Source organism: Balaenoptera ricei, chromosome 9 (assembly GCF_028023285.1).
Source record: "Balaenoptera ricei isolate mBalRic1 chromosome 9, mBalRic1.hap2, whole genome shotgun sequence".
Lineage (NCBI taxonomy): Eukaryota > Metazoa > Chordata > Mammalia > Artiodactyla > Balaenopteridae > Balaenoptera > Balaenoptera ricei.
The window spans coordinates 2,739,231-2,757,227 of NC_082647.1; the positions used below are offsets into that span (position 1 = coordinate 2,739,231).

The 17,997-nt window shown below is 41.7% G+C and overlaps 1 protein-coding gene across 1 annotated transcript in view; it reads left to right on the forward strand.

Moving 5' to 3' along the window:
* Positions 1–10,014, forward strand: part of CNPY1 (canopy FGF signaling regulator 1) — a 37,297-nt gene extending 27,283 nt beyond the window's left edge. The window contains 4 exon segments of the mRNA XM_059932555.1: positions 3,900–4,037; positions 4,039–4,104; positions 5,877–5,973; positions 9,977–10,014. Of these exon segments, the coding sequence (XP_059788538.1) occupies positions 3,900–4,037; positions 4,039–4,104; positions 5,877–5,973; positions 9,977–10,014 (339 nt within the window).
* The last annotated feature ends 7,983 nt before the right edge of the window (positions 10,015–17,997 follow it).

Consider the following 17,997-nt stretch of genomic DNA (forward strand, 5'->3'; position numbering starts at 1 on the left):
CCTTTATTATTCCTCATTGAAATGAGCTTCTTTAGGTTTCTAATTATATTGTTTAATAAAACTAAACAGTCAATGCTATTTGCATATTATATGAAGAAGTGTCACACAACAAACTCATAGCAGTCAATTTACATAAAAGCTAATTATAGATCTCATCAACTTAGAAGAGTTTCTGAATTCTTGCTTTCCCTGCTGTAGCCTAGAGCAAAGAAGGTTTGCATTTTCACTTCTAAATATTGACTTTTAACTAATATCAGAAGTGATTTCAGTATTTTTATGGATGAAAAGTTAGTGATTAAACTAGATGTAATATTTGCTGTAACGCAATTAAAATTTTTACATTAACTAAACCTCTAGAAAGAAAATCTTTGCAACAATGTGAAACTAACTATCAGTCACTAAGCAGGTTAAATACTGGTTTCCTATCTGAGGGACACTCCAAAATTGTCAGACTGTTATGAAAAAGACAGTGTACCACAAGGACAGTTTCCACATCAGACTGTGCACTGTAACATAATTGTGATAGCTATCAAGCAAGAAATTTGCTACAAGATGAACAGAGACACAGTAAGGAACGAACATGGGAGGCACCCTGTAATTGACTGTTACTAAAGTGTTGTCAGAGTGCTCTGGAAGAGATCCCTAACTCCAGTTTTCTCAAGAAACCAAAGCCAAAACTTTCAACTACCTTTTTCCGTTTTCAAGTTGGGATCTGAGTACGTCCTCCCACTCCCATGTCATTGCTCACACAATAAGCACATGGTCAGAAGAGGCCTAAAGGAAAAATAAATAAATAAACACGATATATACTAAGTATGATTTAGAGTTGTAGCTAGATTCCAAAATGGCAAAAGTTAGGATTTACTTTGATGAGGGTGTGCTAAGGTAGCAATGAAATTGTAACAGATCGTTTTTGTATTTATAACGTATACCAAATGAGTCTGTGTGTAAAAGTAATGGCTGATAAGAAAACCGTGCCAGTGAATCGGTTTTCTCCTGATACAATGATGGCGGCCTTTTTCATTCATATTTTAATGAGGTTAGTATCTCTGAGACCCTCCTTCCAGGGTGGAGGAAATGCTCCCCTAAGATTACAATAGGAGTTGCTTTATTGACAAGTACTATTCAGAATCTTCATAGTATAGGAAGAAAGACTTAGTTTTATTCCACTTGTCTCAATACTTATTGCACTCTTATAATCAAAACACTTTGAGGGGAGAAAAAGGCTCAATTATTCCCTGAACAGTCTTTAAGTTTAGTGAATGTAGTTCAGCTAAGTGGAATCATTTTAAACCCGAATCATGCGCATTTTAATAAGTGTATAAATAGCTGCCATGCATAAGCACCTTTTTCTTTAAAATTTTCTCACAAAATCGGATGCTTTGATTGGCACTTTAGGTCAGTTTTTAAAAAATATTTCTGTAAAACGAACACTGCTAGTCTCATGTTGGGTGTTTTCCTTTCTTGCTTTCAGTGAAGATTGTAACGTGGCATTTTCTGAGCTCTCTGCCTGTAACATTTCCTACTCTTTCTACTAAAGAACATTTACTCAAAAGAGCCAGCAATTACATCAAAAAGCCAGTTAGCCTTCAAAGATGTATGAAATCAGCAAGATTCACGTGTTGATCCCTAGGTATAACATATTTGCGTTAAAATAGGCACAATACTACTATATTCAAATATGTAAAATTCCACTTTCAAAATAAGGAAAACAATCCCGTTTGGTGGAAAGTTATCATGTGGCGACTGTTTTTTAAAAAGCGTCAACGCAGGAAATAAATACTACAGCTCTCAAAAGTAAGTTGTGGAAGGTCTCGCATATTGACATCCTGATTTGCTCAAATCTTATACACTCAGGATTTTTGCACGCAGCTCAGAACGTCAGGTCAGTTTAAAAAAAAAAAAAAGTTTCGAGAGTGGTCTCATCTCAACGGGAAATACTGTGGTGTGTAAGGACGGCATCCAGGGTTCCAAAAGCGCCCTCCCAACGCTCAGACCCTCTCCATTCAGTGACAGCCTCGCCCCTCGGTGTTTACACTTTGATTGGGGAAGGAGAGGGTTAGGGAGGGGGAGAGAGAGAATGGATTCTTGATTACAGTTAGATTTTTTTTAATGAAAGAGCCAACTCTTCACTTTGAGGTTAAAATGTTGCTTTGTGGACCTGCAGAAAGTGCTACGAGCCAATTCATATGGACCAGACAAGGAAATATACTAAAGCACACGCAGGGCAGGAAAAAAGCCATAATCATTCTGTTAATGATCTGCTTGGTAAATTGTAATTTAAGAATTTACCTCCGTTTTCTAGCTTTTAAGTCCCAATACATATTTAATCTTTCGTTTCTGAAACCGATTTTCAATTTGTTTGTTAACCTATGTTTTTGGTTTTATTTACAGCTTACGATGCTTAAGTGGCCCCATTAAAGGTGTAAATAAAAACGTAACTTGTGTTTTGACTGTGCGCTTTGAGCTACTTTCTTTAGGGTCTTTTGACCGTAGACATTTAAAAAAATTAAAACACTCAGGTTTTTAACTTGATATTTTAGCGAATAAAGAATGCTGCGGTACACTCCAGTTTAATAAACGACTTAATTGCAGAGTTGACTGCGTGGGCCTTGAAAGCAGTTCGTAATCAATCTCAAGTGGAGTTTTGCGGGCAGAAGGAGGGATATTTTATCACGGCGCACGTGGTGGTGGTAATGGAAAGTTCATTAGTGCCGTTTTTCTTTGGCTCTTTCCTTTTCTACGGAGTTCGTTCCTTGCCGAGCCTGGGGGGAGACGGGAGTGATGCTGGAGTGGTTTTGGCTGGAAGCAGGGTTAAGCGCAGAGGCGCGCCGCACGGCCCGCCCCGAGCCCCGCGGCCAGATGGCAGGGAGGGGCGCGCGGAGCCTTTGTGCGCCCGGAGCGCGCATGTGAATGCCGCGCGGTCGCCGGCACCGGAAGGGTTCACACTGCGTCTGAAAGGGGACAATGGAGGCTGGATATATCAACATCGGCGAAATCGAGTTCATTTGTGATTCAGCCCCTTTCACCATGGTTGTCATGCAAACTTCCTACTTTGATCAGCAGAGGGTGGAGAGGGAGAAAGCCCGCGGAGGCCGGGGCGGCGGCGCGTCCGCGGCGCCCTTGGCGGGTCCCCGCCCCCTTCCGGAAGGAGCCGGGGGGACGCAGTATCCTGCACCTTGACCTGTCTAGACGGCCCCCGAGTTTTTGTCCCGGTTACCAAGGCCGAGGGGTGCTCTTTGACCCCCGCGCGGGGCGGAGGTGGTGGCGAAAGGGTCCTCCGAATCCTCGCTGGATTCCGGAGGGAGAGGGGCGCGCGGAGACGGGCACCAGCTGTTCCAAAGACAGCGCAGCCGCGCCTGCGAGAGGGGCGATTGGGTCAGCCCGGCTTTGCCCTGCCCCGCGGCCACCGCCCCTGCCCCCGGGCCCGAGCGGCCGCCGAGGGGCCAAGGCGCGCAGGGCAGCGGCTGCGGAGCGCGAGGCCCGGCCTTCGCCCAGCTCGGGATGCGCTGGAGGAGAGACCCGAGCGCTCTCTCTGGCTCTGTCTGTCTGTCTGTCTGTCTCTTGCAAGTAGATAGATAATAACAGCCATTACCTGTGCTTAATGCCTTATTCTGCATGTTCCATGACTTTCCAAAATTATCACCTGTAGAAGTATAGTTTCCAGCTTGAATAGAAGTTTTTTCTTCTGTCCGCTTTCGAACAAAGGCACTTTTTAAAAACCAGAATTTAGGCTAACCCCTTAAATTATGTAAATAATAGAACTGTGCACATGTTGTATCAGGACAGGAATGCTGTTTGGGGGATGGGGTGTGCTACCACGTGCATTCTGGGGAAGGTCTTTTAAATCATATCAACGTTAAGACGAGTTTCCTCCCTTTTTTGGCTTTTCTCCACAGGTTCCCTTAGCCCAGTCGGAGGCATTCCTCACGGACCTCTTGGATAAAGTGTGCGAGCGAATGAATGACTACAAGCTCGAAGAAGACCCCGTGACTAAGGAGAAGACTTTCAAGAGATTTGCTCCAAGGAAAGGAGACAAAAATATACAAAGAATTTTTAAAATTCTATTTTTATTCTGATGCTTACAGACATTTGAAATTCGCGGTAAGCTATCTTCTTCGCAGAGGAATTCCGTACTCCATGCACAGGTTTTGGTACCTTTTTTTTTTTCTTTTTTTTTTTTTTTGCTGTTTGTTTGGGTTTTGGTTGAGTTTCAAGACATGCCCATTAAAATGTTATCTATTAGCTTTGTTGTCCTGCTGCTTTCTCAGTGTTAACCGCGCACTTAGTGACTTGCCTTTTGAGACACCTAGGGGCTGTGTTATTTCATCTCCGTGGAGACAGTTAAGTGATATTTTCCAGAAAGTGCGTTACAAATCCCAGTGACTTGGAGGCACAGTTTGCACGTTGCTTTGCTCCTGGGGACGGTTGGGAAGAGGACTCAGTCCGTCCCCGTGCCCGGGCAGGTCTCTTACAAGTTCCCACGTCAGGAATCAGGGACTGTGGTTCCGAGGTTAAAATCCAAATTAAAATGAATGTCGTTTTCAAATATTTATAGCCACATGATGGAGGGAGAGTGACACACGTCACTTTTTTTTTTCCCAAGGCTTCACAGAAAAGAGAGAATTTTTTTTTTCCTGAGTTCATTCAAGTATTTTAGCACAAACTCAGTTAAACAAAGGCTTAGAATGATAGTTGGCCTTATGCCGCATTTCCTCCCATCATAATGTTTATTTCACGTGAATGCTGGCCTCTGGCTCTCTAGAATGTGCCTGGCAAAATATATAGCGAGAGATTTCACTTTACTTAATGCTATTGAGTCAGACCAAGTGATGGGAAAGCCTGTTTGAGAAATATCTTTGGTTCACACGTTGGCCAAAATGTCAGACATGCTGAACCCCTGGTATAAGGGCTGCAGCTGACTTTTGAAGATTTCATTTTAATTAAAAAGTCAAGGCAATAATTCAGGGCTAAAAGTACTGTAGAATGGGAATCGCAGTGAGGAAGTGTATTTGTATCTCACAGGTCTTCCATAAACATGTAATAGTGGAATTTAAATATTTCAAAATGCCATTTAAAAAATTTTAGCTTCTCCCTTAATGAACTCGGGAAATGAGTTACTGGTCTCCAGTGAACACTCTTTACAATCACAGTTCCTAAGCTTGTGCTTCTCCAACGCAGACACACGCTCCAGTCAGAATTTAAGATTTTGGGGTGCGTGGGTACATTTGAGCTCCCTCTTCTCTGGAAAGTCAGATTTGGGGTGAGGGGAAGCAAAGTGAAATTATGGATGGATCTCTTAAGTGGTATGAAGAGAAACTTTCCTGAGTAACTGAAAAGCCCCGTTATCCTGAGTGCAATTGAAGATGCACTTGTGTTTTGATTGCTGAGAAAGCTTAATTATTTTCACACTTCAGACCCTGTTTTAAAACCACAAAATGGATTATTATGTTAAATCTAAAGGAAACTGGTTTAACCATTTCAAGGAGCCGTGTTCTCTAAAGTTTCAAAACAAACAAACAAACAAACAAAAATGAAGACTTTCAGCTCCATAAATAGGAGCTCCATCCCTCCTGTTCCTTTCCATTCCAGTGTGAGGAAGAGGAACAAATACAAAGAACCATTTTCCTGCCTCACCCTCGTCTTTCAACACGACTAATCAGTTAGCCAAGTCTCAGGAAAATGATGCAATTAGCATTCTGGGAAGAGGGTTAATCCAATGCAGTGATGTCTTAAACCAAAAGGGCTAATAAAAATGGACCACCTTGGTAACATGATTTTATATTTTTAGCTAATAAAACTGTGACAAGTCCTTCCTAACAAGATGTCCTGTGAGTGCATATCTATCCACATATGTTGTTATTCTGTTTCTACAGTGTGAAACTAGAATGGAAGAGTACGAAGATGAAATATTCTCACTTATCGCCCAGGAGGCACACTAGCTCACTGACAAGCTGTGCAGTGAAAAATCAGGTACTGTGTCTGATGTAGCATGCGCCCTCTCCCTGGCCCACCCCTCTCTCGAGCCCAGCACTGCAGCATCTTTTTTTTTTTTTCAAACCAAGCCTCGCTGTCTCCCTGCCACTGACGGGGTCTCCACTGAATCAGAAACGACGCCATGTGAGAGAAAGCAAACAAACAAACCTCAGGGCTATGAGGCCTTGCTGGCTGCACTTCTTCTCCTCGACATTTTAAATGAATTTAAAAATGCTTGGTTTCCAATTGGGATTGCAAGAATCCGAAGCGTTTCTCTTTTTAAACTTTTAGAGCTGGGTTCTCCATCCTGGACCAGGGAAGGAGAATCCCTTTATGACTTGTGTACTTACCTCCACCAACAGAAAGTGGGATCTTTCTTTAGGAAGAAATTTCAAACGTTTTTCTGTTTGTTTATTTGGTGCTGGATTTTTTTTCAAGTTCCTTTCCCAGCATACCTACTTCTTAAAAAATTTTTTCTGGTAAAGGGTGGAAAATAATACTTGATTCGTATTCTTAAACACACACATGCATACGTACAATAAGAAGCTAGAAAACACTGCCAGAAGTTTCTTTTCTATATACAGAGTTGAAACACAGGACCACCCTGACCCGACCCTCCATTTGGTTGAACACACACCTTTTAGTCTGTATCACGTTGATCCTTTTAAAATACATTTACAAGAATGTAGTACAAGTCGTACATTCTTTTCAGATATCTTTGAAAAAATGAATGTGATATATGGAGACACTGATTGAAAGCTGGGGGAAATACTTTGATGCAATTATGGAAGCTTGAGATGTTTAGCATTCGGCAATTGTTTATAATAAAGTATAATATACCTGCAGCCATAGGATCAAATTTAGTGCTGAAGTCCTTAAAATAACAGTTACTGTGATTAGAAGGTAAATATTTGTCATCCAAAGTTACTGAACAAGAAAGTAACAAATTTCCATGAACATGATGACGTTGTCTTACTCTGAGTAGATAATGGGGTTGTTCTGTTTAAAATCCAGTTTAGTTGGGAATCTGAAGAAGAGTACGGTGAAATGATGTAGTCAGGATATAGCCAGGAATTCAAGAGCTTTTTCCATTGATTTTGATATGTACTGTTGTAACTTGTGAAATTCATATAAATAAGTGCATAGTCACAATTTCCCAAAGAAATTATTTTGGAAGGTTTTCAAGCTATTCAGAGGTGAATGTGTGCATTAAGATGTAAGCAAAAATGTAACGATGTTGAGAATATATGTTTTCCTATTTTTTTCTCATAAAGGATTTGGGCTTGTCATAATCATCTATGGTAAATGCAAATCATTTGCTGTATGAACACCTGCTCAAATATTACAAAAGTCTTGAGAAAGTTTCACCAACTCTTTATGACAGTAGTTGCCTCAGATAATAAGGTTCTGAGGAAAGACTCTGTTCCCAAGTGCTGCAATTTGGCTTAATTTGGATAATATTAACTATCTCTTTTCATTCCTTCTGCATATTTATAATTAGAAATAAAAATTAATATTATCCTAAAGAAAATACAAGCATAAAGCATAAACTTAGGATATGTGCAATATTACTAGTGTAAAATAAAACATGATCAAATAATTCTTAATAGCATCGATTTTTAAAAAACTGATTAAGTGCTTACACTGTAAACATAAGTATCAGTGCCCCAGAACTATTGAGAACACAAGGTAACCACTCCAAAGAGTAAACCACCACGTGGCTGCTACGTAGTAAAGTGGAGTGAGTTTTTTCAGGTTGTTTCTCTGTGAAACATACTTATGGATGTTCTAAACCACTTATAAATTAAAAACTAGGAATACAGTAATCCTAAAAAGAGCTAAGAATCCCTGCCCTCCTAAACCCCCACTATTATTGAAGTAAGTAAACCTCATGACAAGATAAAGAGTTTCTCAAACTTAAAAATTATTGCCAGGGAAAAACTAAAGTGACACAGCAATGAGAATAATTCCAATTAATGACTGCAGCAACGAAGATGTAATACGTTTTAACATATTGGGATGCTTTCGGAAATTTGTGTAAAAGGTGAGACTCTCGTATTGTAGAAAAAGTCCAGAAGCTTTTAAACATAGTCTAATACAAGTACAGTAGGTTTCCTACGATAGCATGACATTCACCCTCTGTTTTGTAAAGGCGATGCTTTATTTTGTGCTGTTGTACCACAGTTTTGCTATGATCCCTCTGCACGATTTAAACGATGTTTTAAAAATATGACTCTGTGTGTGTGTGTGTGTCTGTGTGTGTGTGTGTTTATTGGAGGCTATGAAAACTACATTAACCAGTAACTCTGTACCTAGCATAGACTATGAGCAGACACTGTACTGAGAGCTCGTAAAATGTCCACATTGCTTTTAGGGAGATTAAGAATCTTTTCAAAGATAGATATTTCTAGGACTAGAGGTTTGAATGGAAGTTTAGTCCCTTTATATGCTTTATATGCACCTTATATGTGTGTGTGTGAATTTTGCTTTTTTCTATTTCATGTAGACCTTTTCACTTTATTTCTAACAATTACATGGGAGCAGATGAGGGCACATTGACAGACTTTAACATTTCAGCTGTAGAGGTATAATTGACCTAGAAAATTGTAAGGTATTTAAAGTGTACATCATGGTGATTTGATATGTGTGTACATTGTGAAAGGATTCCCCCCATCTAGTTAATTAACACATGTATGATTCTTTAAAATATTAATATTCTAAGGCTCACCCCCTACACAAAATAAATGGGGAATAATGGAGGAAACATATCTTATGTTAAACTTAAAATGACTCTGTTTGGCTTTAAAAATAACAATTTCGTGAGATTTTCATAAACATGTGTCATCCTTTCAACGAATGAAAAACGTCTCAGTGAAAGGCTATGGGTCTGCAGATACCACTATAGCTTTATTCGCTGGATAGAAGAAAAGTTATCAAATACACCCTGTTTGGGGGGCATGAGACAGTAATAGTGGTAGCAGGTTATTTCTTACGTATCTCCTTTTCTTTCCCAGGCGTGAAATAAAAGTGAGTTCATTAGATTTTCCTGGTTCAATGTTTTGTGGCACATGACTCAGGCTTTTCCAGATTGTCGTTTTAATGTCTTGAAGTAAAAATGGTATTTTAAAATCTTAATAATATATAAGGTCATGATTAAAAAGATAGCTATACTCCACTCAAGGTAGAACATGTCACTCTAGATTATGGATAAATGGATACTCTGGTCTTTGGAGGTTTTCATTAGGTAGGGTGAGGGTATAAACACAAATACATAAATATGTTTTGTATACATATCACTTCTGCTTTGATATCAAATCTTAACATTTAAAAACATCAGACCAATGAGAATTTGTGACACGATCATTTTGAATGCCACAGATGGAATAAGGTCTCAGATATCCAGAAACGTTTAGCCTACATTTAAAGTAAAAGCATTTTGACCTTTTTGTATAGATTTCCAAGCACTAATGGGGGTGTTAAATTCTAATATTCAAAATAATTACTTTCAAGGCTAATAAATAATACAAAATAATACGAAGGCTGGCCTATTTCCTATTTTAAATAAATTACGTAGCTTAAATAAACCGTAGCCCAGTCTAAAGAGAGCTGGCATTAATTGCTGCCAGTTGGAAATGTACTGTGTATCCAAGCGTCATTGCCTCTCTGCTGCTTGGATTAAATGCCCAGCGCGCTGATTCCCTGTCTCGAGTATTCCTTAAATACTCCCATGACCACGGGCAGGATGATACAACCCCTGGGCTTTGTTTCAGAATACTCCAGGAAAAAATACTGGAGATGGGACAGGAATAGCAGTGGCTGACCGAGCTGCAGGGGGGTAGATTACATTCTTCTTTCTACTCTTGTGTGTATTTGAAAATGTCCATAAGAAAGTTTAAAAAAAAATGTGCTTCCACAAGAATGTGCTTTTGCAGAAAGTAAATTATGACTTATGGGCTGGTGTTAAATGTGATAGTGATGCCATCTAACTTTTTTTTCCCAGGTCTGTGTGAAACTTCTACTAATCACACTGAACTCTAGGAATGACGGTGCTGCGAGTTAGAGGAGAGACAAGTCACAGCCCCCAAGGTCAATGTCTGCATTTCTGTCTTCATGTTTCCTCATGAGAAGAAACGTTACGTCTCTTGTTCGTACTGCATTGTCTCATGTTTGATATTTTATTGAAAATCTCTTGTTTGGCATCATGACGAGCCCCAATTCTTTCTATAGGTGAAGCTGAGGGGTGCATGAAACGAATTACCTTTGTAGATTTTGATATAAACAGGCTTGGCAGGAAAGCATTTAACTCAGTAATAGGAAAAAAGTGAAGACATTTCATAAATGAAATAAGGATTTAATAACGTGTACTGTATATTTCATGCACATATACAAGTATAGTGTTCTGTTTGATAAAAACTTGATTTGATTTCATAAATACTTGATTAGTCATGAAATTAAGAAAACATATTGCTGCAAATTCCAGGTTAATTTTTCTGGGCTGTATGGCTGTCACTGAAAGAAGCGAACTCACTTTATATCAGGAATGAAATTTAAATTTCTAGAAACCTTAAGTTTAAAAACTTTTTAATTTCTAAAATTTAATTAAATGCATAAAAAACAGTGAGTACTTTTACAAGGAACAATAACTATATTGGCCTTTCTGATGCATACATCCTGAATTCAAATGATTTAGAAAGTTGATTTATTATTCATGTATTTATTATCATGTAGTCTTAAAGGATGATACCAGTGGCCATGTTTTCTTTTGCTGCAAACTCTCCTGTCGTTCCTTTGTTTATTAAAGAATTTCACCTAACATTTAGCGTGTAGATTTTACTACTAACCAACCTATCATTCTTTCTATGGATGTTTTTGTAGGTGTGGAGATGGAAGGAGAGGTGGGAACTTATGGAAAATTGCCTTTTGACCACGTTAATAACAGAGTGTAGTAATAATCTCACTCTTGGAGATTTCATTGTCTCTGTTAAGTTTACATTCATTGGAATATAACTTTAATCATTTAAAAGGTCAGGACCTATTTTACACTTGTTTTAAAGAAGAAGTTCTCATTGTTGTCTCTGAGAGTTTACTAGGTAGGATGCTTATACTTTGTTATGTGGATTACTATTTGCTGAGAATAAGCCAAGACCAATGAATCCATTTCACTGAGGAGTGGAGAGTGGAATAGAGCAACGTCCCCAAAACAAAAACTATTTGCCATATGTTACCTGATGACCTAGAAAGCACATTACTTAAGCCACTCAGCTGACTCGTCAGGAGGAAACAATTCTTACATTTAGAAAAATTTGCCAAAATGAAGAGAAAGAGGTTTCCATTCTTCTCCTTTTCCCACCTCAACTCTTATTAAAAGTTAGATTTTTAAAGTGAACTTCATTTATTTGGGAAAACTGAGAAGGTTTGTGAGTTTTTGATACGTCTGTAGCTGGCTAAGTAGTATATATCCTACATATTGTAACCCAGTGAGGCTGCACTGCATACAACTGACAAAAAATGGAAATAGGATTTAAGAATAATTAGCATCATTTTTCAGTAGGGTAGTAAAATTGTGACTTAAAACATAGTCCCTATAACTTTAGTAAACTTAGCTATTTAAGTTTAATTTAGCATTTCAAAAAATGAGTCATAAACATTTTCCTAACTTAGGCTTCCTTGGTAAATGCACTAAACTGTTTCTTCACGGGAACATGTAGAGACACTGGCACAAAGTTCCCTCGAAAACCATAACATTTGTGATTGTAGAAGTGTTGGCTGCGGTCCTTCCATACCCTCAATGGTAAATCTGACAAATTCTCACATCTAGACAGTACTAATGCTAATCGTAGAATTTAAGAGATTTTGGGCTTTTGTTTCCCACCTAAAGGACCGTGGGGAGGTATGCCTTCCCTCCACTGATGGCTGTTTCTCATGGATATTGAGGCTTCTGCTTTGACTGGAGAGAACCAAACATCTTGCCTCTGATGGGGAATATCTTAAGGTTTTGCTAAATAGGGCTTTTCCGTTTTTTCTTACTTCCCAGTAAAAATAATCTTGTCTCTTGCAAGATTTTCAATATCTCACGACTTAGATAATTGTTTTCTTTCCAGATGGAACTTGTTAAACGCATGTACATGTTTGTAGTTACTGATTAACACTACATTTGAGTGAGCCACTGCATTTCTTATGGCTGCGATGACTTAAGTTTCCCTCTGGGTGTGGTGAGGCTGTGCTGCTTTTAAATGAACAATAATGAGAGAGTAGCTGACTGCTGGCTTTGCCGGGCCTCCAAACACATTCCTGCCTTTTAATGACTTTTATTGACCAAAAACAAAGCAAAAGCAAAAAGCCAGGAAAAAAAAAAAAAAAGGAAGAAAAAGAAACAAAACAACACCTAGGGTGTGACAGAAAAGTTTCTTAGAGCCCATGGAAAGCACCTAATTCTGGGTCAGAAGAGAATCTTGGAGAAAAGGTAGGGAGAGATTTATAATGCTTATTAAAATAATGTGGAGAGAAGACGTGTTTCAGGTGGATGATTTCAAATCGTACTTTTATGAGATGGTTTTTTTGGGTCTCCATGGAAGACTTCTGTGAGCCTCTTCTCATAAAGAAAAGACCAAATTGACTGAGATGAACAGCTTATATTTTGTTATGTGGATTATGATTTGCTAAGAATAAGCCAAGACCAATGAATCCATTTCACTGAGGAGTGGAGAGTGGAATAGAGCAAAGTCCCAAATGGGAGAGATCAATACTTGATTTACTAAAGCAAGCCCTAAAAAAAAAAGTCAATAACTGGTTATATTTTTTTATACCTATTTCTCTGCTTGGCTGATATTTATTCATATATGTAATAGCATTATCTAAATAAATATTTTAAACTATATATCAATCTTAAAATTCACATTGTAATGGAATATGAGAAAAAGCCAGTCTTTGATGTGATCGTGTAGCCTGTTTTAAAATCTCATACAAATCTATGAGCTAATCTTAAATCTTGAAACCCATTCAATGGCATATTTCATAGTTTTATACCAAAATGCAATTAACAACGATATTATACTGTTACAATAAAATGTATACCCATTAGATATGTGTGTTTTTATTATGATTTTTAACCTATAATTTAATTTCCCTTTATAAGTTTCTTAAACTCCTCAGGTTATTTGCTTTTAGAGCAAGGAACTAAATAAATAAAAGGTCAAATGCAATGAATGAAATTGAAATACGAAAGTCATTGCCCTTATATTACCTAGGGAAAGAGGCAGGAAATGGCATGGTTCTCTCTGGGAGTCACACTTGCTGCCCCTTGCCCTAAACATGTATTTGCTGAGGAAGCAGGATCCACTCTTTTTGTCCGTTTTCAGGACCTGCCCTGCTCAAAGGAGATGGTGATTAAATTTAATATAATATTGGCTCATTTGTCTGTAGGGCCATCACCTGAAACATCAAGCTTTGCTTCCTAAGGACAGTTTGTGGAAGTGGAGTCTAAAACGTCAGATACAGCTCTGTGCCCTTCCCGATTCTCGGGGGACTCTGGAGATGGATGGGTAGATAGAAACATAGGTACATAGATGCAGCCTACAAACCTACATACATAGATATGAATAAAGTCAGGACACAGACAGGTCCACTAAAGCTTTGACTGCTCCAGGGTGATCCCAGAAAAAAAGTGTCTAGAAATTTCTTTAATTCCTTAAAGGAAAAAATTATTCCTATATTCCCATCTTGATTTTCAAGATTTTCGAGAAAGAAAAAATATACCCTACATCATAACACACATAGAAACACAACAGCAAAATATTTATGAAACATATTCATTAAGAAGTTACTGGAAAACAAAAAATGCTCCGAGGTTACATGGGAAATGTATTAGAATGTTATTCTAATATGGCTTATTATTGTGGAGGCTCAGATTTCAAGGAACTGTGGGTCAAAATTGTATCCCCCCCCACCAAACATAATAGCGCAAAGTAGCCCAATACATAATAGCCCAATACAATGATGTAAGCAATTAAATATGTAGAATAGAGTTGTATTCCATTGAACCACAGTGTCGGACAAAGTTCCTGAACTGCCGACTTGGTTGATCTATGATGCAAGTCAGAGGCATACATGCCTTGCTTTAGAGCAGACAAAGATTCTAGTAACTTCTTTCTCCTTTCGGGACTGTTAATAAACCAACATCTAAGGAATGTAAGTTACATAATGGAACGTTGGAAGCCCAATGTCAGCTAATTAAGTGTGGCTACGACTCGGAAAGATCCTGTAAGTGATAAGTTAAAATATTAATACCAATTTCAAACTTCTTGAATAGAGAGGTTGGCACCTGAAGAGTTAGAATGTATCCTGACATTTTATATTAAAGGTTTGCCTCAAAGCTGCTTTCTGAACAAGTGGGGATTTCTCTGCTGCATGTCCTCTGATATCAGCCCATGAAAGGTGACGATAATCCTGGGGGTGACACCATTGTCCACAGAGAGAAGATTTCAATCAGGTGATCTTCATTGTCTGATAGAAATGATCTTTATGGCTTTGTTGTTCTTCATCAAAGGGCCCCGATTAAGCATCTTCATGCCCTGTGGTTTGTAGAAGAAAGCAGAGAACCAAAAAATAGACTATTTGGTCCCCATTAAAAATGGACCCTATTTAAAGCACCATGGTATTAAAACAGAGCAAAATCTAATACAAATGCAGCTTCAATAAGTGTTATTAAATTATTAGACCTTTAGGTGAAAACATACCCTCGAACTGCCTTTATATGCAATCAAAGCCGCGATTAAATATTAATGCCCTAAGATTAAAGGGTCACTTGAGTGGGTTTTTTTAAGCAATACCCCCAAATGGTGAACAGCAGATGTTGCAAATTAGCTCCATTTTGTACACTTTGTGGGCACTAAAACCTGGACCAGTTTTGAGAGTGAAAACCCCAAGGGTCTGGCGCAGCCGTAGGTAGCTGCCCTGTGTGCCTGCAGGTGTGCTGTGATTCCTTCGCGTCAGCCCTTCTTGCATCCTCTTCCTGGTGCTATGCAAGGTCCTTCCACAGAAAGAGAAGCACCTGGAGCCGCGTTTGTGCTAAAACAAAGCCGAGGACAAGCTGCTGATCGTCCATTCGGATTAAGGGTATGATACATTCAACCTTGAGAAAGGAATACTTTTTTCTTGTTTAGAAATCCTTTTCCTTCTTCTGAGTGTCTGAGGCTCAGATCCAGCAGAGCCTTAGTTTCTGTCGTTGCTGTGACTCATTCCCAGCAGTGGTAGCTCCGTCTCCGGCACTAACCCGGCCCTGATGACCTGCAGCCACCCCAGGACTCAGGCCCAAGCAGGGGGACCAGAGGCCCTGCTCCTCTCTGGTGAGGCTGTCACGTGGCCCTTGGGGAGCCCCAGAGCACTGGCACTGAGGGGGCGCCCCGGGCAGGTGAGGGGAGCGGGGCCCGGGGCGGGGCAGCCCCTTGGTCGTCCGTGGTGTCCTGCATCCCTGCTCTGAGCAGCCCCACGCCCTTGAACCCGACTGTCCTTGTCCTGGGTCCCATGGGAGCAGAGCTCTCCGCTGGCCAGCCTGTTGGGCTCACACAAAGCCTCGTGAACAGAGGGGGGCGCGGGAGCTGACTTTCTCCCATTTGTTTTCATTGATCTGAACCCCGGGAGGCAGCCCAGCTGGCGGCCCTTCTCTTAGTCTGGCAGCAGAAATGGAGCTTCAGAGTCAGATCTGAGTTAGCAATGTACCCAAACCCACCCGCTCCCCGAAGCCCCTCGTCCACCCGCAGACTTGGGGCAGGCGGGCCCGTGACCTGACTCCGCCCCGCGAGCCAGGTGGCCACGTCGGCCGGCACCACTGCCGGACGCCTGGCACCTGCCCTGTGTTGGGCTCATTTCACAGCAACTGTCCCCATCATGACTCCCCCCGGTCAAGCCCCCCAGAGCTGAGACGCCCCTGCTCTCTGCACACCTGGCTGTGCCCAGTGGGCCCCTGCACATGACAAGGCCCCGTGGTGGGTGCTGAGAGGGACACAAGGAAAGGTGGCCATGCCCGTGAGCAGGGCACCCTCCATGCCCCGTGGAACGGGACCCCGCCGTGGGAACGGGGAGGTGAGGAGGGCGACCTCGGCAGGGCCTTTGGCATGAGAGCTGGTGCCTCCTTGGGTGGACCAGGGCCGGTCTCCTGTCTTCCTCCTGCAAGGGTCACCTCTTCCGGGGTGACCAGCCCCTTTGAGATCAGCAGTGGTTGCAGAGACGGAAAGGGCCCTGCTGGAGACAGTGAGGAAATGCTGACACTAGGCCCTGCCGACGACAGCATGTGGATTTGGAGACTGTACGCTCCTGTCAGTGGCCTTTGGTGGGAGTGAGAGAGGAATCTGATAAGGCGAGGAGATCGTGAAGCCTGCCCGGTGCCGGGCGCCGAGGACAGAGGTGTCTTCGCCCCGAGCCCCTCAGGGACACGTCAGTGGAGGAGCCTCTCCGCAGGTGGACGTATCCTCAGCCGAGGGGCAGGGAACGGCCTGATCTCAGTCTGTTCTTGGTTTTGCAGGGGGACTGGCAGGAGGGCTGAGGGGGCCCCATCCGGCCCCCGGGGCCTCCACTGTGCACCCAGGGGCCCCACCATCTGGGCTTTCGTAGAACTGCAATCATCTGGGGGCTTGGGACATGGGCATTACTTGAGAGTCAAGCTACACGCAAGCTCAGATTGGAAAATTATTTCATCTAGTTTTGGTAAATTTCAGTACAGTAGGATGCACTTAATTTTTTAAAGTATTTTTCTTTTTTAAAAATAATATTTATTTATTTGGCTGCATCGGGTCTTAGTTGCAGCACTCGGGATCTTTCGTTGTGGCGCGCGGGCTTAGTGGCCCCGCGACACGTGGGATCTTAGTTTCCCAACCAGGGGTCGAACCTGCATCCCCTGCATTGGAAGGCGGATTCTCAACCACTGGACCTCCGGGGAAGTCCCCAAAGCACGACTTTTTATTGGGTGCTTTAGGTTCTTACAGAGCTGAGGGTGCATGAGAGGGGGTGGACGCTCTGTGATCCCTTTAGAGCTTTTATGTTTGTGTCTGATGGTGCACCTGTGACCAGCCTGTATCCTGGCAGCCTGGCAGGGGGAGCTGAGGGGCCCTGCCCAGCGGACCTTCTTTTATCTACGGGTCACCGCGCGGACCTCCAGCCTTGCTCTGCTGCTTTACCTGCCGGCTCGACCTCTGCGGTCGCGAGCCCCCTGAGTGGACATTGCTGGTCTGTCTCCCCATCCTCCTCGGGAGACCACATCCAGGACCACCTAAGTGCCTGCTGCCCTCTGCTCTCTCTTTCTGGGGCCCACCGGGGCCACGCCGTGGGAACCCTCGGCCCTCTGAACGTTCAGGAGGTGCCATTCAGACCAGAGCAGATGGGGCCAGGACAGGTGGGTGACCGCGGCCACCTCAGTCTGCCCCGACTAAGAAAACTGCAGAGAAGGGCATTTCCGCCTCTTTAGCATACCTTTCCTTCTTTAAAACCAGACAAAACAAAATGAAAACCACAAAACCCCCTACATTCTTTCTTATAAGTAAAAAGAAATACACGTATTTAGAAAACATAGATTTTTTTTAAAAAAGAGAAGAAAACTTTTCTCAACTTCATCACCCAGCTGATTGTTTACCTCATGTATGTATGCCTGTGCACATATGTGTGTGGGTACATGGATGTGAATTAGACGTCTTTCCTCCTGCCCTGTGACTGGCCTTTTCACTCAGCGTGTTGTGAGATCCTTTCCATGTCGTTCCATCTTCTCCTACACCATGAACTCTGGGGGCTGCCAAGTGTTTACCTCCTGTATCACACACGTCACATGTATTTAATCTCCTATGTTAGGTCATTTAGATTACTTTCGATATTTTTATTATGGTGAACAAGGCAGAGGAGAATTCCGGTGGCTGAGTCTTTAGCAAATTCAAGGGAATTCCCTGTGGATGAATCTCCAGAAGCGGGAGTGCTGGCATAAGGGCATGTGAATGGCCCTGGGTCCCCACGCGGCCCTCGTGAGGCCAGTTCCTCACG